General features: G+C 37.9%; 1 protein-coding gene across 2 annotated transcripts in view; it reads right to left on the bottom strand.

The window, feature by feature from the left end:
* The window catches only part of PDE7B (phosphodiesterase 7B), a 295,299-nt gene that overhangs the window by 6,484 nt on the left and 262,597 nt on the right, over positions 1-26,218 (bottom strand). For both annotated transcript variants that reach the window (XM_044677056.1, XM_044677055.1), the window contains 4 exons: positions 17,731-17,822; positions 14,560-14,704; positions 7,859-7,955; positions 458-538 (listed from right to left, as the gene is read on the bottom strand). In XM_044677056.1, coding sequence (XP_044532991.1) covers positions 458-538; positions 7,859-7,955; positions 14,560-14,704; positions 17,731-17,822 — 415 coding nt within the window. The remainder of the gene's footprint in view (positions 1-457; positions 539-7,858; positions 7,956-14,559; positions 14,705-17,730; positions 17,823-26,218) is intronic.

The raw sequence follows: 26,218 nt of genomic DNA, 5'->3' as shown, positions 1-26,218 counted from the left end.
TGACTTGCCCAGGGTCACACAGCTAGGAAGTGCCTGAAGTGTCTGAGTGTTTGAACCTAGGACCTCCCATCTCTAGGCCTGGTTCTCACTCTACTGAGCCACCCAGCTGCCCCCTATGGATTTCTTACACCATATCTGTTGATTCAATTCTAACTTCCAAAGCTATTAGCTAATGCACCTAAATTCATGTTTTTCAACATGAATTCTTACCGTTTTTTTCAAATTTCCTTAATATGTGCATATCTAATTCATAAGTAGTACCCTCCATATGCTATTTAGTTAAATAGCCAACAATTCATATTCCTTCTCACTGTGAGTTCAGCCATTCAAAAGGATCTTTAAAAACTCCATTTTCAGTCTTTACAGACCTGTGCAGGGGCTTGTTTATTTTTTGTGTGACTCCTGGCAGCGAGTCCATGACAAACGAAATTAAAACAAAAATTGGAGGCCAGCTTACCAATTTGTATACTAGGAATAGAATCCTCCTGTTGATTACAAAGAGGACTTATTTCCAGTTTGAATTTCTGCTCGAGGTCACCTAAGAAGAAAGGAGAAGAGGATATATTTGTTAAAATGAATTAATAATTCCTTACCATCTGGTTGGGAAAAGAAATTCCAGAAATTGGTGCTTGGTTTGTTATCATTATCAAAAAGCCTTTATTAAAAGCCTATTTGCTCTGCCCTGCCCTGGAAATTACTGTGAGATTTTAAAATATCAAGAAGTCAGTCAATTCAGGTTACCACAAGGTCTACCCAATTAGCCTCAGAATCAGGAGAGATCTTTCAGTAGGAATCATAGAACTTAAAGCAAGCTTATGTCCTAGGAAAGGGAGTCAAAGGTCAAGCTTTGAGTCACTAGTTAAGACGATGGATTTACACTTTTCATCCGAGGGGAGCCAGGAATGGACAATAAACGGGAAATGGGGAAGCCTGATATGAAAACTTTTCCATATAATTCATTTTAATTTTACTTTCATGTCCAATAAGGTTCAGGATTATACCATCTGATTGCTTAGGATTCTGCCTTATATAATAGAAATAAAAGGCAAAAAGGTCCAACTAATGGTTCTTTATAGGATGGTAATTGCTTTTTGTTAGCTAGGTAGAAAAAAGAAACCTTATAGGAAGCTACCCTGACAGTATATAGTACTTGCATGCTCCTCTATCCTGCCCATATGTGGGGAGATTGGGGGTATTTTTGAGGGGGCATGAGCTATTGAAAATGTGAAAGACTACCCAGAGAGGAGCGATGACTCTAGTCAGCTACTAAGGTACTTCTAAAGATGGTGGAGAGCCTGGAATCCCACACTTTCCTAGCTAACATCTTCAAATGTACAGGACTTAAGCTGAGGCAACATTAGTAACTTTCTAGCCTTTTCTAATCCAGTCCACATTGATCATCTCTAGCAACTATCTCAAATATGTTACCTTTAGATTACTAGTGAAGGCATATGATTCCCCCATTAGAGCTCAAGTCTCCTAAAATTGGTTCTCATTTCTCACTTCCTTATTTTTGTTAACACTCTCATCAATTCTGGGGCACTTGTGTTTGAAACTTTGGACTCATATTTCATTTTCCCATTCCCTCATGTCCTCCATACAGAATCCGTCACCATATCCTGTTTGTTTCTGTTTTTTTCTTTTTTTTGTTTCTTTCTTAAACTGATCTCTTTTTCAACTACATTTTAGAATTTATTTGTTACATGAAAGCTCCCAGGTATCTATCTCCCTCTTTCACTTCTCTGCACTAGAGAAGGCATCATTTAACAACAAAAAAATGTATATATGAAACTGTGTCTTGCTTGTTTCTATCAGTTCTTTCTCTGTCAGTGGATATACACAAATTATTCTTCGAACAGTGTTTTGGTTGCTATGTAGCACAATATCTCTTAAATTTAATTCTTTTCGTGATCTCTGCCACTATGCTGGTCTGAACTCCCATCACTTCACCCCTGATTTATTACCAGAGGCTTCCAAGTTCTCTGTTTTCAGTCTTTCCCTCTCATATGAGCTCTGGTTCAATTTTCCCCATGAAACTTTTCTCAGCTACTTCAAATCACAACCCTCTCTACGTTGACTTCATATAATTTCTCATACACTCCAAGAGTTGGAAGTGACCCCAGAGGTTATTTAGTCTAATCATCCTCAATACTCTACAGCTTCAGCAAGAGAACATCTATCTTTTACGTGGATATCTCCAGTGATAGACTGTCTAGCCTGTAGAGACATTTTTAGATCTTGACTACTCTGTCATCCAACATGTTATCTCTTCAAATTTTTTGATTATTTGCAAATTTGATGTTCATTTCATCTATACTTTTATCCAAGTTATTGACAAGAACGTCAAAAATCACAGAGGACTTCAGATTTAGATATCTCTAAGGTGACATTCAATGCTTAAGGACTGATCTTTGGGTTCATTCAATCAGTTCTGAATCTACCCCCCTAAGCATATCATCTAATCTATCACAATCTTTCCCCCAAAAATAACACGAGCACTTTGCTAAAATACTTTGCTAAAATTGATGTAAATTATTTTTATAGCATTCCCCTTATCTGCCAGTCCAGTATTTCACAACATAGATGTTGGACAGTTTAGAATACCAAAAACCCAATATGGGGAAATATGGAACTCAGAACAAGACAATAAAGCAAGTCAGCTTTATTGAAGTGAATTATAACATGAAGGGCAATCTAGGAAGATGGTGGAAACAAGTCTGGTCCACTGGGGTCCAGGGTTGACGGGTAGTCTCTACTGGACCTCCAGAGGGGATGAAGCATCTTCTCTCCCCCAAGCCACTAAAGTATGGTGAGTTTTATATAGGGTTATATAGATTAGGCATTGAGGGAAGGGAGCTTCAATCTGGGACCTCAGAATTGGTGATAATTCATGTTAGTAGGGGGAGGGAAGACTCCTGGGAAATTGGTGGCTAATTGATATTTAAATTCCCTGCTGGCTGGAAAAAAAAGGCTTTGGGGCTTTTATTGCTGGTCATACTCTGATGGTATGACTCAACTTCCCAGTCAAGAGTTTTTGAGTTCCTTAGGCCTTCTTTGTTTGATGAAATGAGGAGGCTACTTGGATTTTTATTATTAAAAAAGGAAGTAAGACTAATCTGGTATGGCCTTTGCTTAATGAGGATATGCTGGTTCCTTATGATCACAAGTTCCTTTTCTATATGTTCACAAACCATCTTTTTAATAGCATTTTGGAGTTTTTCCAGGAAAGTTTACTGACCTATCATTTGAAGACTTCACCCTTCCCTTTTTTGAATATTGGGAAAACATTTGCTCTTCTCTAGGCCTATACTACTTCTCCTATTTTCTATAAATGTAGTATATATAGTATACTATAGTAGCTTTGCACAATCACATCTTCCTGTTTTCTCAGTACCCTGAGCTTGAAATTTGAAATAATTAAAGGCAGCTAGATGCTTTCTTGCCATATTTCAGGTTCCTATTTTAAAAAAATCATATCCTTCATATGCTTTAGAATCAATACTAAATATTGATTCTAAGGCAAAAGAGTGGTAAGGGCTAGGCAATTAGACTTAAGTGATTTGCCCAGGGTCACATAGCTGGGAAATGTCTGAGGCCAAATTTGAATCCAGGGCCTCCCATCTCTAGACCTGGCTCGCTATTCCCTGAGCCATCAAGCTGCCCCAATTCCCTGCTATTTTTGTCCTGTCCTGTCCAGTCCACAGAGCATTCTCTTTGGTAGGGAACAGGAAAAAAATTAGACTTCAATAGTTTTTCCTTCTTTCTGTTTTTCATTATCATTTTTACCTTTTACACCAAGGAATACTTGGATCTCTTTTTTGATTCTTCTCTTTTCTCTGCTTTTAGCAAAACGAATAGAAAATTAAATCCTTTTTGTTCCTTTGCTATTCCTTGCCAGCCCTTGTTCATCTTGAATTTTAACACTACTAACACTCTTCTTATAGGGCTCTGTCATGCTTTTGTGTTAATTTTTCATTACGTGTCCTTACTTTTAACTTCTGTATGTCTTTTCAGAATCTATCAGCTGATGAGTTTCCTGTGTATCCCCACCAGTTTCTTTAAATAGATCTCCATTTTCTTCTTCAGAATTATTTTTATCTATCTTTAGGACTTCATTCTTTAGCAGTTCACATCTCTCCATGGATAACTTCCCCTATAGAATTTTTAGGTCATATAACACTTCCCATCTTTGAACTCTTTGACAAATGCTTTCCTAAAATCTAGGGTCTGTGTCAGACTACATTTGACTTTCCTCTCCTTTATATCATTAATTCTAAACTGAGAAGTCACTTCCCTTCCAGGTTCCTATAATTCATAACTCAGCACCATTGGTTTATATCACTCTTAAAATGTGGAAGTCAGAACTGAACAAAGAATTCTGGATATGGATATGTAGTACATAATGGAGGCTTTTACCTTTTTCATTCTGGTTACTGAACTTCTTTCTATTAATTCTTTCTAAGCTTTCATAGAGATTTTTTTAAACTTTTACTTTCTGTCTTAGAATCAATACTTAGTATCTGTTCCAAGGCAGAAGAGTGGAAAGGGCTAGACAGTTGGGGTTAAGTGACTTGCCCAGGTTCCCATAGCTAAGGAAGTGTCGGAGATCAAATTTGAATGCAGGATTTCCTCTCTCCAGGCCTGACTCTTTATCCCCTGAGCCACCTAGCTGTGCTGCATTAGAGATTTTGATAGCTACATTGCTGTAAGTCACGAATGGGCAGGTTTCGTATATGTGCATCATATTGTAAAATGATCATCTTTGTGATTAAATATTAAAATGAATTTTATCTTTTCTCTGTCTTATTAGTTAATCCCCAGGGAAGGATATTCTGCAGCTTCTCCCAGTAAGCTGTTCTACAGTTTTATGGCTTGCACATTCAAGACATTTTTCTTTGAGGGTAGCCTAAAGGGTATTTCAGCTGAATGCAAGATTGGCTCACAGTTTGGCCTTAAAAATTTGGCACATAAAAATTGCCCAAACTTGTTTTATTATGAACCTAAAGACAAGAAACATCATTTTCTCCGGCCTTGATCAGATTGTCTTGTTTGTGGTTTCTATGATGAACATATAAAGAAAGGGATCCACCAGGAATAGTTCATAAGATCATAGATCCAGAATTTGGAAGGGACTTCAAGGGCCATATAGTCCAAATCCTTGGTTTTACAGATTAGGAAATAGAAGCTCCAAGAAGTGAACTAAATTGCCCAAGATTTCAAAGGCAGGATGCATTAGGGGGCAGCATCTGAATGTAGAACCTCTGATTCCAGAACAATTACGCTAACTTATGAGTCTATATCTTTTCCAGAGCATCATAGAGAAAATGTCAAATGAGATTGACAAAATTCCTCAAACTAATACCTGTTTACATAGATCACCAGTGACTTCATTATGAAGGTGGGCACATAGGAGAGTGGAGGAAAATATACTGCAAAATATAGTTCTAGATTAAGAAATGAAAGAATCAGAGGATTATAGATTATCCCCAAAGTCTTACTCTTATGATGTCATATTATGATTTTTTTTTCTCAAAAAAGGAGTTGTAATGCATTGACCACAGGCTAAACAAAAAAAAAATGAAATTGAGTACATTTAACAGATAAGAAATGATGGATTCCTGAAATGGCTGGCATTTCAGAATCAGCTGTTAGTGTGCAATCAAATCAAATCAAATCAAAGGTAAAATTAGAAGAAAGAATAAAGATGAGAAGACATCCTGTAAAATTGGAGCAGCTCCCATTTAAACAAACTATTGACTCAAAAACTGGGAAATGGATTAAAATGAAAAAAGTAAACTAATGATTGCCATTTCTTGGACTTTTTAACTGATGCCAAAAATTGGTATAAGCAGCCAAAATATCTCAGACACTTTTTCAACACATTTGATTCTGAAAGATAGCACTAAGCCAGTCAAGTAAGCGCTTATTAAGCACCCTCTAGGCACTGTGCAAAGTACTAGTGATAAAAAAGAAAGACAAAGGATAGTTCCTATCCTCAAAGAGAGGGCAACTAGGTGACCCCCCAGTATGATGGGCCTGGGGTCAGGTAGACACATCTTCCTGAGTACAAACCTGAACTTAGACACTGATGAGCTTTTGTGACTTTGGGCAAGTCACTTAACCTTGTTTGTCTTAGTTTCCTCATCTATAAAATGAACTGCAGAAAGACATGGCAAAGCACTCCAGTATCTTTGCCAAGAAGATTTTTTTTTATAACCCAAATGGGTTTATAAAATGTCAGGTATGACTGAACAACAAAAACCATTAGAGAATTCACATTATAATGGAGGTTGAAGTAAAGACAACATACAAATGATGGACAAAACAAATATACACAGGATAAATTGTAGATAATCTTGGGTGGGCAATCACTAGCATTAAGGGGCACTAGGAAAAGCTTCTTGTAGATAAAACTTTAGCTGTGACTTGAAGAAGCCAGGGAAGCCAGGAAGCACAGATGAGAAGATAAAGCATTCCAGGCATGAGGGATAGCCAGTGGAAATATCTAGAGTGGAGAGATGGAGTGTCTTATTCAGAGAACAGTAGAAGGGGTAGAGTCATTGGATCATTGAATGCTTGACTGGAAAGATGGAAGGGGGGCAGCCTATATACATGAGGGAATGAAAGTGCTGGAATGAATCCATTTCTTATTAATATTTTTGAAGTTATACACATCTATGAAGTGTCTATGAATGGTTCTTTTTCCTGGGTGTTCTTATTTGGCTTGTCATGACTAGTGAGGAGCATTCAGGAGGAGCAGCAAATGTAAAAAGCAAAGCAAAGCAAATGACTTACTTGCCAGGGTCAACTACCTTCTCATTCCTTCCTCACCCCCTGGCTGTTGCACTAATATTAACAAGACTATGAAACTGTTAAAATATTAAAGAAATAACCTAAATTCTTTCTAGAGCTCCAGCACATTTGCTCTTGTTCTGCTCTCAGTGTGGAGAGATTTTATATTATCATGCAACTGAAACTGATTTTGTGTTTTTATCAATACAACAAATTCAACCCAAGGGAAATTTTTCCATTTTGTGCTCTAAGAACTATACAATTACTCATTGGTTCTGAAAAGAGAAAGATGGCAAAAGAGGGTCTGTTGGTCCCAAGTGAACTGAATAAATGTGTCTTTGGAATCTTGTCTTTAAAGGCTGAAGATATTACACAGACAACTTCCAAAGAACTCTCCTCTCATAGAATTACTACTGTGTGATGTCCCCACAATACCAGCATATGGTATTTTGGTAGTAATCTTTTTAAATTCATTCCTGTATTGGGACCTAAGTGAGACTCATTCACATAAAACCTGACATTAACCACTGTGACAGAACCATTGTCCTGACTGATCATAGCAAATGCCAAAGCAAACACTTAAAGTAAATTTTCATATAGATCTAAAGGAATCTATCATATCTCTTCTCTTCCTTTCCTTCCGTCTCCTTCCTTCCTTCCTATTTTTTTACTTCCCTCCTATCTTTTTTACTTCATTCATGTATTTATTTTTTTGTATTAATTTCCTTCCTTTTTTCATCTTTCCCCCCCTTTATCAAGTTAGTTTGTAAAAGATTTCAGAGGGAGGCTTAGACTAACCAGAGATGATTACAAGAACTGATTTCCCTGTGAGATGACCCACTTTTAGTTTGAAACTCCTGACTGGGTAAGGTAAAATATCCTACCAATTAGGAATTTGTTTGATTTAGCTTGGTCCTCTTTTAACATGCCAATACCCTAGCATGCACTAGATGGAGAGGTGGATTGAGTACCCAGTTTGGAGTAAGGAAGACTTGAGTTCAAATATTGCCCCAGATGCTAGCCCAGTGGCAAGTCAGTTAACTTCTCTCAATCACTAACCACTCACCTTGCCTGTAGAACTCTTCACAGACCCTTTCACTCCACTGTTTGCTCACCTCCCAGATCCTACAAGGATTGCAAATGTCAGCACACTTCAGCGCAATCTGCAAAATGAACAATGGGGAGGGAAGGAGGGAGTAGAGGCAGAGATTGTTATTAGGAAATCTGTCAGAAGCACACAGATCATGGGCCAAAGGCCAGGTTGTGGGCATCATTTCTGCCTCACCAGATGGCAGCTCCCCTCCCAACAGGCCTCTTTAAGGAAATGGTCCTTGTCCACCACTTGCCACAAAGCATTCCTTCAGGATTCCCCCTTTGTAGCTGAGAATAAGGGAAGATTCCAATTCCAAGATGCTGGAGCTGCCTGGATGGAGAAGGTTTGGGAGGAAACTGCCACAGCTTTGCTTCTAGACTGGGCTAGGGCCAGCCAACACTGAGGATGCAACGGGTCAGGAGCCAAGCCAGTGCAAAAATGTTTGGGCCTTGCTTCCCTTGTGGTCACAGCGATGGACCTTACATATCACTTTAATTATGTTTGTTTGGATTTATGCTGCTCACTTCTCTGTGTGTGAAAGTCGGCCCTGAGGGCCTAGGCTGGATTTTCTTTTGTGAGGTTAAAGTAGGGCCTGTTTGGCTTGTACCAGGCTGGTGGTGGAGTTGAGATTTGGCCAGGATGCCAACTGTTTTCAGGAGCTCCATAGACCAAAGAGGCATTTTGAGTTCCCAGTACAATGATTTTGCCCACAAACATTCCAGTAAAAAATAGAAGACCCTTCAGTATCAGTGGATTTCTAATATGCAAGATGGAATGTCTCTTAATTCTACTGAGCTTAGGGAAATTGAAAGACTTGAGAATTCGAATCACTGAAGTAACAAAAGTAAAACAATATTGATGATCTTTTTGTGGTGACAAAGATCTAGAAAATAAGGAGTACCTTTTTGGGGAATGGCTGAACAAAGTAATGGAATATTATTGCTCCTTAAAACTGGTGCAAAAAATGGTAATAGAAGAAACATCAGCTTTCTCTGAACTGATACAAAATGAACAGAATCAGGAGAACAATTTATACAATAAGGACAGCATTGCGAAGACAAAGAACTTTGTAAGCCTCAAAAACTCTGATCGATGCAATGATCAACCTTTATTCTGGTGGACCTACAATGAAGCATCCTGCCTACCTCCTGACTCAAGGTACAAAATGAGATGTACGTTTTTGGATGTTGCTAATATGGAGAATTTGTTGTGTTTGACTGCATTTGTTATGAGGGTTTTAGTTTTCTTCTCATTTTGGGAGTGTGGGAGAGAAATGTGAAAGACAGGGTTGAGGGTATGTATATATATTGTGAGATCACAATTCTGTTTGTATATATTTGTCCCCAGTCAAGATGGTGAGAAGACCTCCATCAGTGGCAAGGAGAACTGGATGATACCCTCCCTCTTTCTTCCATTTATAATATACCTCTCCTCTCTAGCCTACCAATTAGGAATTCATTTGAGTTAGCACGATTCTCCTTTAACCTGCCAATACTCTAGCAGGCACTAGATGGAGTGGTGGATTGAGTGTCTAATTTGTTTCAAATATTGCCCCAGTTGCTAGCTTATTGGCAAGTCAGTTAACTTCTCTCAGCCTTAATTTCCTCATCTGTAAAATGAAGATGATAATAGAACTTCCTCACAGCATTGTAGTGAGGATTGAAAGAGATGGTATATGGAAAGCACTTTGCAGACCTTTAAGCTATTACTGCTATGATTATACCCTGGGAAGACTAAACCTATCCATCCATTCTTCTTTGGTATGAATTAAATGTATTCAACAAACATTTAATTTTTTGTCTATTTATTCACTCGTCCATTCATTCATTTATTTATCCATCTATCTATTTATTAATTCATTTATCTACCTATTTATTATATATTATATAATATATACTTAATATATAATATAGTTATATAGTATATTAAGTAACTATACAATATATTTATATGTCATTATAAAATTATAATACATACTTAATATTTTATATAATAGTTATATACTTAATATTTTATATAACAGTTATATAAGATATTAAGTGTATATTATATGTATAATATTTTATATAAGTATATTATATAAAATATCAAGGATATAACTATATTATATAAATATTAGGTATATAACTGTATTATATAAAATATTAAGTGTCTATTATAATTATATATTATGCATATTATATAATTATATAAATGTAGTATTTATATATTTATGTGTATATAAATATTTTATGTATTTATTTATATGTCAGTTGTATAAACAGCACCCTGCTAGGTACAGTGCCTGGCACATTTGATAAATGCCTGTTGACTAACTAACTAACTGGGTAAGATACAATTATGCTCTCTGCTTTCAGAATGGACAGTGTAGCGAGGGAATGGGAAACACAGAACTGTAACCTATAGTGTTATTAAATGTATTACAGAATTGCAAAACAAAGCACTGTGTGAAGTCCTGGGGTGGAGTGCGAGGAAGGGAGGGGATTAGTGATTAGGGACTCAGAAGACTACGGATCTAGAGTTGGGAGAAAGGGCTCATTTTTCAGGTGAGGTCACTGAAGGCCAGAATGATGAACTGACTTGACCTTACCTCTTGTCTTAGAATCAATATTAAGAATTGGTCCCAGGTGAAAGAGCCATGAGAGCTAGGCAATGGCAGTTAAGTAACCTGCCCAGGGTCACCCAGCGAGGAGGTGCCTGAGGTCAGATTTGAACCCAGGACCTGCCATCTGCAGGCCCATCTCTCTATCCATTGAGCCACCCAGCTGCTCTGGTAGAAAAGTCTGAAAGACAATCTACTTGGGATTGGTCTGAGGCCCTAGTAGCAGTGAGAGTGTGTTGGCTTTGCTTTTGGCAAGAATACCTCAGTTTGCAGAAAGGGATGGTAGCTGTGATATCATTGGTATGAAGGCTTGGCTGAGAAAATTTTCCTTAACAATTCAGGTTGATACCTACTGTGTAACTAAGGGCCAATTCTCCCCCAGGAACCCAAGTGGGGAAAAAGAAAGAAAAGAAAAGAAAAAGTAGGAGAAATCATACATTTAATGCTGGAAAAGCCCTTATCATTTGGTTCAACTCTCTGATTTCAAATATGAAGAAACATGGACTCAGAGTAACTTGCCCAGCACTTGGCATAGTGTCTGGCACATATTAAATTCTTAATATGGTTGTTGACTGACTAACAGCTACAGGACACAAGAGGAATAAACAGCACAGCAAGGATTTAAACTCAGATCCTCTGATTCCAGGTCTAGGGCTCTGTCAACTACCGCATGGCCCTATTTTTGAATCTATTTGGCATTAACAATATTTATAATCACTGATACTCTAGGTACTGTGGAAAATAGGAGCTAGATATGGCTTCTGCCAATCTGTGTGAGACAAGTGCTATAGGTATCAAGAATCTTAAATAACACCGTCAATAGCATTTTGGGTTGTTGATTAGGATCAACAATGCTTCAAGGCTAAAGAAGAAAGTTCATGCACGGTATTCTCTGCCTTCTGCCAGTGCATGTGCAAAGGAGAGACCCTTCTCTCAATTCAGAGTATATATTCAGGGACATTTTGACTCTTCTGCCTGTTGCTAGGCCAGAAATGAGGCAGCTAGATGGTGCAGTAGACAGAATGCCAGGTTTAGAATTAAGAAAATCTGTGTTCAAATCTGGCCTCAGACACTTCTTAGCTGTGTGACCCTGGGCAAGTCACTTGACCCCCATTGCCTAGCCCTTACCACTTTTCTGCCTTGGAACCAATATACAGTATTGATTCTTTTTTTTTTTTTTTTTTTTAAACCCTTACCTTCTGTCTTGGAGTTAATACTGTCTATTGGCTCCAAGATAGAAGAATGGTAAGGTCTAGGCCAGTGATTCCCAAAGTGGGCGCTACCGCCCCCTGGTGGGTGCTGCAGTGATCCAGGATAGCCGTGATGGCCACAGGTGCATTTATCTTTCCTATTAATTACTATTAAAATTTAAAAAAAATTTATTTCCAGGGGGCTAAGTAATATTTTTTCTGGAAAGGAGGCGGTAGGCCAAAAAAGTTTGGGAACCATGGTCTAGGCAATGGGGGTCAAGTGACTTGCCCAGGGTCACACAGCTGGGAAATGTCTGAAGCCAGATTTGAACCTAGAACCTCCCATCTCTGGGCCTGGCTTTCAATCCACTGAGCTACCCAACTGTCTGCAACATAGTATTGCTTCTAAGACAAAAAGTAAGGGTTTAAAAAAAAAGAGAGAAGCTCATGAGGTCAAGTCTTGGTTGGTCTCTTCTGTCTCTGACACTGTCACTAAGATCTGAAAGAAAAATAAAACAAGAGCTCCAAACAGCAGTACTAAGTGAGAGAGAAGGTCTGAACCTTCCCTTCCCCTAAGAGGCCTCCAGCAATTCTTGTGTACTGGATGGGGGGCAGAGTGGAGAGAAGAGAGGAGTTTCTCAGTATGCATATTCAGTTACAGCTCAATAGCTAATTAGAAGGCTTTTCATCACTGTACTATAAGCCAACAGGACATAGTAAAATAATACCTGCACACGCTCTGAGGTAGGGGAGGAAGAGCCCTTCCATTAATAATGACTTGCGCTTAATAAAACCCCAATACTAAATCAAATAAATGTTTTTAAATTGTCGATAGTTTCTATTGAAACTACTTAAAAAATATAACTCTCTAGACAAATTCTTTCAATGTTGTTTGAAAACATTTAATGAGACTTGCAAAAGTGGTTAAAAAGTCTTAATGTCCCAGATCTGAAGTGAGCTTCTTCCTGCTTTCAGGCTCAGATTTCCACAGTTTTACCTTTCTATTCCAAGACTGCCTACCTTACTTATTGTACTGATTAGTCTGTTACCTGGGAGAATCAGGACAATGCCAGATGCTTATAAGAAATGGTAAATTTCCCAACTCATTCCATCTTTCATAATAGATTTCAAACTGGGCTAAAATAACAGTATAGTAAATCCTCCATTATCTAGTATTCTGGGACTTCAAAAACAGTAAAAATGGCGCCTCCTGTGCTTTTCAGGAAGTACAACAATAGCTCACATTTGTTTCCTGCCTTTTACTTTTCAAAGTACTTTTCATGAATCTGTCTTTGCATTTGAACTTCATGGTAACCCTGGGAAGCTCACAGGGGAAAAGCGATTTGCAAATAATGCACAGCTACTAGTGTCAAAGATGGGATTCACACCCAGGTCTCTCGAGTACAAAGCTAGCATTCTTTCCATAAATCTGACTCCCTCCTGAAAATGATGGCTAATGATATTATTAATGAAGACACTGGGGTTCTTTATCTTTGAAAATCCTTTGGTGTCTTCCAGAGCAATCCAAGGATGATTAAAGGATGTTTAGTTTTAATGGCAAGGATATTTTATTGCATTCTCATTTTTGAAAATTGGTAATCCATGTTTGGCAGAAAGACCATTAAATCCAAATCACTGATTCTCTGCTCATGCTGCGTAACAGAAGACTGCATCTTCCCAACCCTTTAGATTCTCCTTTTCCTCCATTTTCTGATGAGGATCTGATTAGCCACCATGAAATGCAGTTTTATTTTTGAGCTGGTTTGTGGTTCTTAGTGGAAGCAGGAGGGAATGAGCAGGTTCATTTAAAGTCATAAACTAAAAATTAATTTACCTTTGTTCAGTCATTTTCATTGTGTCTGACTCTGGGACCCTATTTGGGGTTTACTTGGTGAAGAAATAAGAATGGCTTGTCTTTTCCTTCTCCAGGTCACTTTAGAGAGGAGGAAACTAAGGCAAACAGGTTAAGGGACTCGTGCATAATTAGTATGTGCCTGAGGCTAGATTTGAACTCATGAAGATGAGTCTTCTAGATTCCAAGCCAGTGCTCTATTCATTACACCACCTACCTGCTCCTGTAGTGTACCTGTTACTAGGTAGATTATTGTTAAATAATTTGCCAATTATTAGGTAAAGAATAGTTAGAAAAAAATTGAATCATCAAATGTTACTGTTGGCAGAGACCTTAGTAATCCTCTCATCCAATTCCCTTTATTTTACAGATGGGGAAACCAAGACCCAGATAAGCAAAGTAGCTTTCACAGTCCCAGAACTGGCAGCTGAGCTGGAACAAGGGCTGCCCAATCTCCTGATTCCTAGGCTAGTTCTCTTTTCAGGGAACCACATTATGCTTAAGCCTAACCTAAAAAATGTTATAAGTTTAAAGTAGAGATTGATCAAAAAGGTTTAAAGCAAAGGAAGGCTATTCATCTCCCTTTTGTACTGTATGGAATTGTTTTGTGTTAAAATAGCAAGCAGCCTTTTCAAATTGCCAAGGTGCCATGGTGATACACTAGTCCCAACACATGTGAAGTGTGACGCATGTCATGCCGGTGGCAGCACATCGAGGGCATTCTGTGCGGTGCCCTTGGCTCGTTAAGAAACAGCAAGTGAAGCAGTTTCCAAACGAGGGAAATGAGACCATGCCAACTCAGAGATAGAAAACAGAGATTCTTTAGAGGGATATTTAAAAACATTCCTCTCCACCCCCCCAGCCCCCAATCCCCTGTGTTTCAATTCTTTAATAAGTAGGTCACAGTTCTAGGGTTCAATATATTTTGTCTCTAAGCAGCTCAGTCTGTGGTCATCATTCCTAAGTGTGTTTTTTTTTTTTTACCAAGCAAATGTGGTGAACATTTGGCTTTATTTTTTATTTTTTTTACCTGAAGAATAAAATGTCGGTTCTGAGCATCTTCCAATCTCAAATCTTGATTCTTGAGATGATTTTCTAAGCGGGTCAGGAATTCTTTCTGCCGGGTGATGTCTGTGGCCAAAATGAGGGAACCCAGCCGTTGTTCAATATCCTGTCTGCACTCACCAGAGAGAAGATAAAAGGCAAACATAAGAGCAAATCTTTTTGAACATGGGATTGATACTCTCATCATCCAGTAGCTCATTGTATATATTATAACTAGCAGAGGGATGCGCCTTTTCCTTATTGACCCATTATAAGTAGTAATAATAATAGCTAGCATGTAATTTCTGGAGAAGGAAATGGTCAAAAAAACTTTATAGACATAATATGGTCCATTGAGTCAAAAAGAGTTGGATATGTCTAGATGACTGAACAACAACAATAATAATATAGCATTTTATATAAAACACAGGCTTATTTTGAGATAGTTTGTGGTTCCTAGTGGAAAAGGAAGGGATGGGCAGGTTCTATTCCATTAACTTTGAAAGCATTTATATTTATTAGGTAAAGTATAAGACTATTTTATCCTCAAAGAGAGTCTAGAAGATGGATATTTTTATCATGCCAATTTTATAGATAAGGAAAACGGAGACAAAAATGAAGTGGCTTGCCCAGAGTCAAACACCTAGTAAATGTTGGGATTTGAACATCTATGTTGAAACAAAGTGGTGACATCTATGTGGCTTGAAGGAAATCCTGGCAAATGGGAATGGGATAATTTGTGTGTGGATAAAGCCCAGATCTGAGAACCAAATTAAATTACATGCCAGGAGGAGAGCCCAGAAGGCTTAAAGAGTCATAGAAGTTTGGGTTGGGTCAAAGCAGGTAGTGAGAATCGAAAGGAACATTCCTCAATTCCGATTTGCAACAGGAGCAAAAGTAAGCAACAGCAATAATAGTAATAATAATGGCTTACATCTGTCAAGCACTTTTAGAGTTTATCATGGGCTTCCGCATACATGATCTCATTCAATAATATATATTATCCCACCAGATGTCTTTCAAGGCATTTCAGCCAAAAAGGGCTCATAAGCATGTTTTTGTTTTGAATCCATGGTGATCTGCTTACTAGGAAATTTTTACCCTCTGGACAAAAAACATGAGTATATGTGACAATATGTGTATTACAGGGACAAGTCTGGTCAATCCTGGGATTTATTCTCCTCTTTCGTCCCCCTTCCCTTCCCTTCTGCCCTCTTCCTTTCTTTAGGGGGTTGGTTAATTTCTGTTGTATGCCATAAGGAAGAAGGCCCAAGCTTTCATCCATTCTTTTGTTCTGGCACTACTAAGTTGAGGGGGTTAGGAAGTCAGTCAAACCTAATGGTTCTATAAACTCCACACTCTTAGAGCTGTGGGATGAGAGGATCCATGCTTTAGAGCTAGAAGGAACCTCAGAGGCCATTTAGTCCAACTTTCCTCATTACACAGATGAGGAAACTGAGAATCTAAGTAATTTGACCAGGGTGACTATGTGTCTGATGAAGGATTTGAATACAGCTCTTTCTTATTTCAACTCCAAAACTCAATCCACTATACTAAGCCACTTAAGCAGCAGAATGTTTAGATGACCTGAAGAAACTAAACTATAAAACCCATTGTCCTATCAAGATAATAATCATTTTATCTGTAGGGCATGTTCTTTGAATTCTATTGTATAGGATATTTAGATTATAAACTAGTCTCATGCTTTTTGTCAATCTCTCTTAAGGCTAACATAGAGGGTCTGAGTTAAGGATGTCTTTGGAAGAGGACATATCTGTATCAATATGCAGATACAGCTCAGGTCTGTGGTCTTATTATTTCATTGACTCACCAACTGAACTAAAAACCACACACTGGGAAATTCTCCTGCTTCCCCATCTCTTTATCTTATTTTAATGTGTTATTTCCTCCGTGAGAATGTGAGCTCCTTGAGGGCAAGGACTATCTTTTGCCTTTCTTTGCCTTTAGAGCTCAGTACAGTGCCTGGCACATTTGTTCATTGTTCAGTCATTTCAGTTGTGTTTGACTCTTTGGGACTCCATTGGGGAATTAAAAAAAAGTTATTTATTAATAGAATTTATCTACAAGTATCCCAGCCCCTCCCTACCCTTCCTGCATCACAGAAGGTATTGTCCGGGAGTGAGACATGTTCATACAAATTCTTTCCTGTTTCTACCTTTCAGTTCACTCTCTGGAGGTAACAGTCACATTTTATTCTTCCAGTATTAATTCTGTGACTGTGTATGATGTTCTCTTGGTTCTACTCATTTCACTGCTCATTATTCTGCATAGTTCTTTCCAGTTTTTAAAAATTAGCTTGCTCATCATTTCTTATAGCTCACACTTGGAGTTTTCTTGGCAAAGATACTGGAGTGGTTTGCCATTTTCTTCTCCAGTTCTTTTTACAGATGAGGAAACCAACGCAGACAGGTTAAATGACTTGTCCCAGCTGGTAAGTATTGAGGCCATATTTGAACTCTGGTCTTCCTGACTCTGGGCTTGGAGCTCTATCCACTGTACCACTTGCCTGCTCATCGGCCATATACTAAGTTCTTAATAAATGTTTATTAACTCTATTTACAACGTCCTATGTACAAAGTTTAAACATAAAGTTTTGTTTTTTTTTTTACTGGGGCCAGTACAATCTTTTTGTAAAAGTTAAACTTTAACAAAGACTTTTGAATTCTTACTCCTATGAAGATTAGCAATTACAAAAATATACAATCTCATCCTATACTTCACTTAAAATTTCAAGTTTATAGCCATTTATTGGTCTTTAGTCTTAAAACACATATTGCCTGAAGCTTGAGAATGCCTCCTCTATAATAAACATTTATTATACAAGATGTGTAGAGAGAACCATTTTGCTAACATAAAGCACAGGATTTTGGGGGTTGTGTAGGGCAGTAAAGTAGAAAGCTATATATTATTATAAACTTTCTACCTGCAGGTCATGAGTTGTCTAAGTCTTCAGAGAAACTTCCTGGCTTCTGGGTTGGTGGATCTGATACCATATATCTCCCTCAGACTGACACCGAAATTTGGGCAAGACTGACTCTATGGGATCTTTGGCCATCCCTGGAGCGAGTGAGTGAGCGAGTGAGTGAGTGAGCTCTGACCTGTATGCATCAGTATGTTTCATCTCAGTGGCACTTACGTCATTTCCTTTGGCAAATGTGCAAAGAGCCTTGATTCTCGAAGCATGCAAATTGCAGATCGCCAGTGGTGATTCTCTAGTACAGAAATATTCTAGGGAGGAAGAAAATAAAAGCCAGGATGAAGGAGAGGACAGATACTGATCTCTTATACTGAACACAGAGTGATAGGGCAAACGTCCTCCTCCCCCAATCACAAACCCCCTGCGAAACCATACAAGGATTTTTCTCTGAGACACTGTCTTAGTGGCTATATTCCCATCCAGGATTAGTTTCCATCTTCACCTGCCAATTCCATATGCTCTCTCTTTTGACCACAAAGGAAAATAGGGAAACAATTATGGCTATTTGCTGAGGGGACAGACCATCATTCATTCATGTTTCTCTGCACGACACATAGAAACTTAAGGATTACCCAATCATCAATTTAGAACTAGAAGGAGCTCAGTCCAACCTCATTTTATATATGGGGAAACTGAGGCCCACAGAAAGTGATTCAAGGCCACACAGGTGGCAGCAGTAGGCACAGTATTTGAGCCTCAGTTCTTCTCTGAATGCAAATCCCAGCACTCTTTCTGCTGTATCACAGCAGCATGATACAAAATAAATTAAAGTCATGAGGATGGATAAACAACCTGATACCTCTGATTTTTTCATCTTCAGTCCATCCTGTATCTACCTTGTTTGTATTTAGTTGTTCCTGTGTTATTGTCCCCTACACCCACAAATTAGATGGGGTGAGTTCCTTGAGAGTGGGGACTGTCATTTGCCTTTTTTTGTATTTTTTAGCACAAGCCCTTGGATCACAATAGGCATTTAATATATATTTTTTGACTGATTGACTTTTACACTATTGTCACTTAACAAATATGTGTTGAATTGTATTGACTAGCACAACCCAAAATATTGAATGCTGGATTGACCTTCAGGGACAGAGAGAGTCTACAACATCCAAATCTAAACTTGCTACTCAGATCTAACACTAGGAGCAACAACAGAAAAAACAATGAGACCAAGTCAGGGGTCCTGAGTTTAATCCTGGCTCAATTACTTATTCTTATTTTATTAAACTAGTCATTTAGTTCCTCTTGGTCTCAGTTTCCTTATCTATAAAATTCCTGCTTTAAATTCTAACTTCCTAACCAGGAATTTAACTCTTTAGTGTGAAGTCAATAGTTGTTGCTTTAAGTACACCTTTAGATATTCATTCCTCTCTTTCCTTTTCCAGTAAACCTCAAGACTTTGATTTTAAAACATATTTATGTACTTCCTAGCTGTGTGACCTTGAGTGAGTCACTTAACCCTAGTCGCCTACCCCTTACCACTTTCTGCCTTAGATACAATACACAGTATTGATTTTCAGATGGAAGGAAGGTTTGTTTGTTTGTTTTAACACCATATTTACAACTTGAGAATAAAGTTTTTCCTGCTTGGATTTTTTTTTTGTTTGTTTGTTTTTAATTTTAAACCCTTAACTTCTGTGTATTGACTTATAGGTGGAAGAGTGGTAAGGGTGGGCAATGGGGGTCAAGTGACTTGCCCAGGGTCACACAGCTGGGAAGTGTCTGAGGCCAGATTTGAACCTAGGACCTCCAGTCTCTAAGCCTGGCTCTCAATCCACTGAGCTATCCAGCTGCCCCCATCCTGCTTGGATTTTTAATGAAGATCTCTAATGAGAGGCAGCGCAGCATGGTGGAGAGAGAGCTGTCCTTGGAGTTAGGAAGACTTGGGTACATATTGCCTCTGAGACTAGGCAAATCATTTAACCTCTCAGTATCCCAAGCAATTCTCAAAGGCTATAAATTCAGGGTAGCTGCCAGTCTACACTGGTGGAGAGAATTTCTTCATCTGGGAGCTCCCTATAGTGATGACATCACAAGTTTGATAAAAAAAAGAGAGAGAGAGAAATGGCTTCATATGTGCCAGTTCTTTTTATTAAAAACTTCAGTACCATTAGTAATGTGGACCTCTACTTAAGTGCTACTACCATGCCTCATTATGATATGGCTTGGGTTCTCCAAGGCTATGCCAGAAAATATATTGTCTAGCCATTCCTACCAACCTGAAAAGACTGAGTGATGGATAAGGTGTATGTTAATCAATCAATCAGTCAGTCAATCAATACTTATTAAGTGCCTACTATGTGTCAGGCACTAAGCTAAAGCTGGGGATACAAAAAGAAGCTAAAGGCAAGCTTTGGCTTCAAGGAGCTTACAATCTAATGATGTTTATTGTTTGAAGACCAGCCTAGATAAGCCTGGAAAAGCTCATCATCAAAAGGCTAGCCAGGACAAGTCTACACTAAGTCTTCTAAGGATAGGATCAGATGGCAAAGGTCAGAGGATGAAGGACTACCCACATGGATGCTATCATAAATATTTTGAGGCACTTCAGTCATTTCTTTCTCAGGTTTTAAATACATAGAAAAATGCTTAATATCTCACCTGACCTCTAAGGGTATCTATTATCCTATAATCATTCTATTTTCAAGGATCCATTACTCAGTATTATCTATAAATTGGCCATGATCATCTGTGATGAGATTTTGCTCCTTACTTCCACTAAGTTATTATCATGTTATGGACACGATCCCAATACAGCAAAAGAAAAATCAAACCATCCTAGACCATGAGAGTAAATATCAGTTTAATGTAATGGCTGCCATATCTTGGTATGACATTTAATTCAGCAGCTCATGAGATTTTACTTATGAAACTAATTCGTATTGGCATAGCTATGAGTGTCATCACAGGAGCTTTTAAAGGGGCCACAAATTGCAACATGAGTTAATAATATATGACGCAATGTCCCTCTCGAACAGAGGGAAAATATCTGGAGAGTTGCCTCAAGCATTGTTACAATGTCAGCCCAATTTAACATCTTCATTAATAATATTTGGAAGGAGGGAATGAAAAAAGGCATTTGTGAAATTTATAAGAGAAACTTAATTTGTAGGTGAACACCAGGAAAATTGATGGGACTAGAATGGGTTGGATTTGACAGAAAATAAACCCAAAACACTACATATCACAAAAATGGAAATGTGCAACATTTGAGGGAAAGTAATTATAAATACAGGGACTCCTCATCTTGTGATTTTCCCATATAATCTATGAATTTCCCATATAAATGAAACAGTAGCCATTGCTGTTGAGGGGATAGCAGTAAGGGTTTTTTACATGCTGGTGAGATCTAGGAAATGGGATTTAGGAAATTACAGATCTTGGATTCTTAGGTTTCCTTCTCTGAACTCTTTATCCTCCAGCTTCTTCTCTTAATCCCTATGGAACATGCTTCTTGCTCCCATCATGGCATCTAGACTTTTGTCTTCTCTCCATTCTCCGAGTTCCTTGCCCCCCTTTGGCCTCTCTTTTTTGGACATTTATCTGTATTTTATATTATTATTTTTAACTCTTTATGTCTATTATTATGAATACATTCATATATATGCATATGTGTATGTATACATATATATGTATATGTACATATATACTTGTTTCTTCCATTAGAATGGAATAAGAATAAAAGAAAGGCTTGCTTCATTTGTTCTATTTAGATCATCAGTACCTAGCACAGAGCTAAGAACAAAGAAAATATTGAACAGATGCTTGTGGATGGAGTGAGGGACCATTATTAGTCTCTAGATTCCATTTTTTTAAACCCTTACCTTCCATCTTGGAATCAATACTGAGTATTGGCTCCAAGGCAGAAGAGTGGTAAGAGTAGGCAATGGGGGTCAAGTGAACAGTTGGGAAGTGTCTGAAGCCAGATTTGAACCTAGGACCTCTCCCGTCTCTAGGCCTGGCTCTCTATCCACTGAGCTACCCATCTGCCCCCTCTAGATTCCATTTTAATAATGTCTTTTCCAGGACTCTAAAATCGGTGATTTGCTAGGTTTGCTCTACACAGCTCCAACTCTGGGTTACTCTCATAATCTACTTTATTCCTTTTCATTCAAGGCTCATCCTCAGAATACTGCTAGAGAAAAATAGCAAACTGTACTGCTTGTGAGCATCATAAACTTAGGCCATCCTAATTTCAGTTGGGCTCCCACCATTACTTACCAATCCTTTATTTCTTATTAACTCTCTTTAGCATTGCCTCAAACCCTGATTATTTTTAATTGCTTCATTTATTTTTTAAAATCCATCAGCTTTCACTATGGCTAAATGATCAGTAGCAATAAGGATTCTTTTGAAAAAAAGAAAGTTTCTATAGGAGAAATGATAATAGAGAATAAAAAGAGTAAGCCGAATAGCAGACAAGAAAAATGATCTAATTAAAAAAAGGAAATAAAGTCATATATCCCTGAAAAGTTATACCAGGAAAAATATGTCTACCTTTTTCTTAAAAAAAAAAAAAATCACTGAAGACGGGACAGCTAGGTGGCTCAATGGATAGAGCATCAGGCCCAAAGATGGGAGGTCCTGGTTTCAAATGTAGCCTTAGATACTTCCTAGCTTTGTGACCCTGGGCAAATCAATTAACCTCCATTGCCTAGCCCTTATTACTCGTCTGCCTTAGAGCCAATATGTAGTATTGACTCTAAGCAAGGTAAGGATTTTTTAAAAACCACTAGAGAACATTTCAGTTTCCCATGGCAACGTAGCTGAGCATTTCTTAACCTTTACAATAGCAACATAAAGAATATTGGTCATATTTAAGTTAAAAGGTGAATGCATGCCTTTCAGGGCTACAAACCCAATACATATTTAATTTGGGGAAGGGAACAGTTTACAAAATTAAATGGTAAAACCCTTAATTGACTTTTAATTCCTGCAAATCTTTTGCGGGAGCAAAATAGCTATTTCGCTCCTGACATTTAATAAAATGCCACACTTCCATGTTTTAAAGTTATATCTGTCTTTATTTGAGGGTGGGGAGAGAGGCGAGTGGTGGGGAAGGAGAGGGAGAAGGGCAGAGAGAGACACAAACAGAGACAGAGTGAGAGAGACAGAGAAAGGCAATAGAGGAAGAAGAGAGGAAAGAAAAAGGAATGAGAGAGGGAGAGAGAAAGTTGACAACGGTTCAGCAGGAATTTATCAAGCAATGAAGCTTTAAATGATGTTCTATTTATTGGATGTTGTCTTCTGATTAAAATAACAGCAAGCCTGATGCAGATAATTGAGTCATGGAGCACAACTGGAATCAGAATTAATTACAACTTTTAAATATATAGTGACATAGGAGGGAAAACAACAGGGAAACATTCTGTGCTTTCAGTTTTAATTGCCCAGGAAAAGCAGAAGCAAAAACTGCTCTAACTAATGAAGCCTGCCCTTCCCTGCCTTGCCCTGCCCTGCCCTGCTGAGGACCTTCCAAGTAAGCTGGGGAGGTCTGAAACCCTGTCTATCCCTTTGCTGGGCTCCCTAGCCTAAAAACAAAACAAAACAAACTCTAAGAGATAGGTAGTCTTTGATCACTGAGAATAAGACTTTGATCTCTAAAGAAACCAACATTTGCATGGCTGCTCTTCACCTGATGACATTATTTTCTCTTATATGTCCTGCATCTTCCAAAGAAGCTAATTGAAGCACTAAGAATAAAACTGTCCCCTTTCAACCTAAACTCACTGTTTGCCATAATCCCTGGGAGGCTAGGGGGTCAGAGACTGTCGGAATGAAAAATAAACATATTTTTTTAAAATGGAAAATTATATTCAATAGGTGTCATCAATCCTTCCTCCTTGAACAGGATCTTTCACCTGGAGTTACTGAACTTTTGGACTGCATTTCAACATGATTAGTTTTCTTTGTAATCCGATGGATTTCATTTTATGCATTTAAAAATATTATTCTGAGAAGAGGACCTCACGTTTCACTAGACTGCCAGTGGGATTCATGGTGTGTGCACGCACACACACACACACACACACACACACACACACACACACGGTTAAGATGAAACACCAATTTTTACAGAAGGATAAAATTCTATGAAATATATCCACGTCCTATAAGTAGAAGTGATGTGGATCTGAGTGTCAATCCTGATTCTGCCTGTGGGATATTATTTTATCTGCCTGACTCAGTCTCTGAGTATGCAATCAGGTTAATAGCACTAATCTAACTCAATGTGGTTGTGATGGATAGTTCAGAAAAATACTTCGAAGGTCTTTGAAATAACACAGGAAAGAATGTCATATTTTACAAAAAATGAGTACTTTTTTTTTACAAAAAAATCTAACTGCTTTTGAAACCATATTTACTGTGGAATGGGAGTGATCCTTAGTTCAATATATATATATACATATATATATAATATCAAATGAGAATATATATATATATATAATATATAAAATATCAAATGAGTATGTAAAAATATACTCATTTGATTCTTACAACAATGCTATAATGTAGGTGCTATAACTATCCTGGTTCCACTGAAGATAAGAGACATTGTGAGTTGCCTGGGGTTATGGAGTGACTGATTATCTGAGGCAGGATTTGAACTGAGGTCTTTCCTGACCCCAAGTTCATCACATTATCTAATTTGCCATCTAACATAATAGCCCATGAATCTTCGGCTTTTGAAGGCAATATTAGTAGAGTGCAAACTCTGACAAGTTCCATTATCTAGAAAGGTTCTGAAGGATAAGTGAAGACCATCCAAAGTTCTCATAAGCTTGTCACTAAAAGTGTGACTTTAAGGTTTTTTTTGTTGTTGTGGTTACAGTAATTCATAGAGATCATCTATTAAGGTGTAGAAAGACTGAAATCTCTCATTTGGTGAAAGTGTCCAAAATGATGAAATCATAGATCTTTAAAAAAAAAGTTTCCTTTAAATAGGCTTCTTTTTCATTAATTAACATTTAGCTAGTTTGTACCAAATATAATATTTGATTTTGAGCTGGATTTCCTTAATAATTAAAAAACCCAACATTAATTCACTCAAAAGATACTTAGTAATTGTCTACTGTGTCCAAAATGCAATAATAAACACTGGAAGGATACAAAATTTATCATGGACGTGATCTTTGAACAAATGAGCAATTATGAAATATTTACTCTGTTGAATAAGCAAATATGTTTTACTTGTGTATTTGTATTTTATAAATATAAGCAGGAAGACAGTCCCTGCCCTCAAAGAGTTTTCATTTTAATGGGGGAAGGCAATACATAAAAGGAAACTTGTCAGGAGGTACAGAGTGGCATGGCAGAGGATGTCTGGAGTGCAGCCTGGAGAGGAATGAGATACAGCGGGGCTAGACACCATACTTAAATGGAGTTTCTGGGCTGCAAGGTAGGGAGAGAGTACTTCCAGTGGTCTGGAGTTGAGGCATAGCTATGATGCATTCATAAACATGGCTATAATTCATAATGTCACTTGATAAGTCCTTTGAAGAGGTACAAAACAAGGTGGCATGTGAGACTGGAGATTAAAGGAGGATCAAGGAAAAGTTCCTAGTGGAAGCAATGTTCAATTTGGATTTTAAAGGATGGATAGGTATTTAATTGGTTCAGGAGGGAGATAGGGTTCTTCAGGTGTGTAGTGTGTAGTCTGAGCAAAGGCACATTGAAATAATTCAGGGTGTATTTGGAGGACAGGAAATCTAGGACTCTCCTGAACTTATGAAATGTAAAAAGACCTCAGAGAAGGTCTCTAGGTTGTTAAGTGGAGACCCTAAGGAAGAATGTGGGCAAGAATTACATAGGACAAGTATGGGTTTTACTCTGTACCAATGAAGGAAAAATACCCCAGTGGATGAGACCATAAATCTATGGATGCTTTGAAGTACTCTATGATGTCAAACTTTTCCTGCCCTAATGCTGACCCCATCATCAGATTTTAGGAGGCAGCTTTCTTTGATACTCTATATTTTTATCTATTCCAATGTGTGACGTTTTTCTTGACATTTTACCCCATTTAGTTTCTAATCTCAAATGCTATGAACTGCAGAAGCTGTTCAGTCGGAGAACCCAACCCCCCGGTTACAAACAATTGACCTGGCCTTCTCTGATGTGGCCTGGTCCTTCCTCTATTTCAGGACAGAAGAATAGGCAGGACACTGTGCTGGGAAACTCTTATCTGTCTGACCAAAAGAGCCAAGATATGCAAAGGAAAGAGAGGAAGCCGTCTTCTATTTGGATGCATTCCTCATAAGTCTGCTATAGAGTGAAGTCACGCTCAGGGTGTTCAGAAAGCCACATGGTTCCTGGCATCCTTTCTACTTATTCTCTTTGACAGGAACCTCTAAAATGCACACATAATGCCTCAAATATTCCCTTAACCAATGTTCTTGTATGCTAAAAACCCACAGTTCATAATAATTATATAATGACATTTTATTTAATATGCCTGTTTTTCTCTTTAAATGAATCTTTTTTTCCTATTCAAATAATAGATTTTCTTGCTAAGAACATCATTAATTGATAAAGTCAAAATCTCTTTCCTGTCAGTGTTATAAAAAATGAGGGGAAACTGATAAAAATCCACATTTTTCTCTTTCTTTTGTTCCTTCCTTCCTTCCTTCCTTCCTTCCTTCCTTCC

The sequence above is a fragment of the Gracilinanus agilis genome, chromosome 4 (genome assembly GCF_016433145.1).
Source record: "Gracilinanus agilis isolate LMUSP501 chromosome 4, AgileGrace, whole genome shotgun sequence".
Lineage (NCBI taxonomy): Eukaryota > Metazoa > Chordata > Mammalia > Didelphimorphia > Didelphidae > Gracilinanus > Gracilinanus agilis.
Note: the sequence above shows the minus strand (reverse complement) of the source record. Positions and strands in the feature narration are given on the sequence as shown.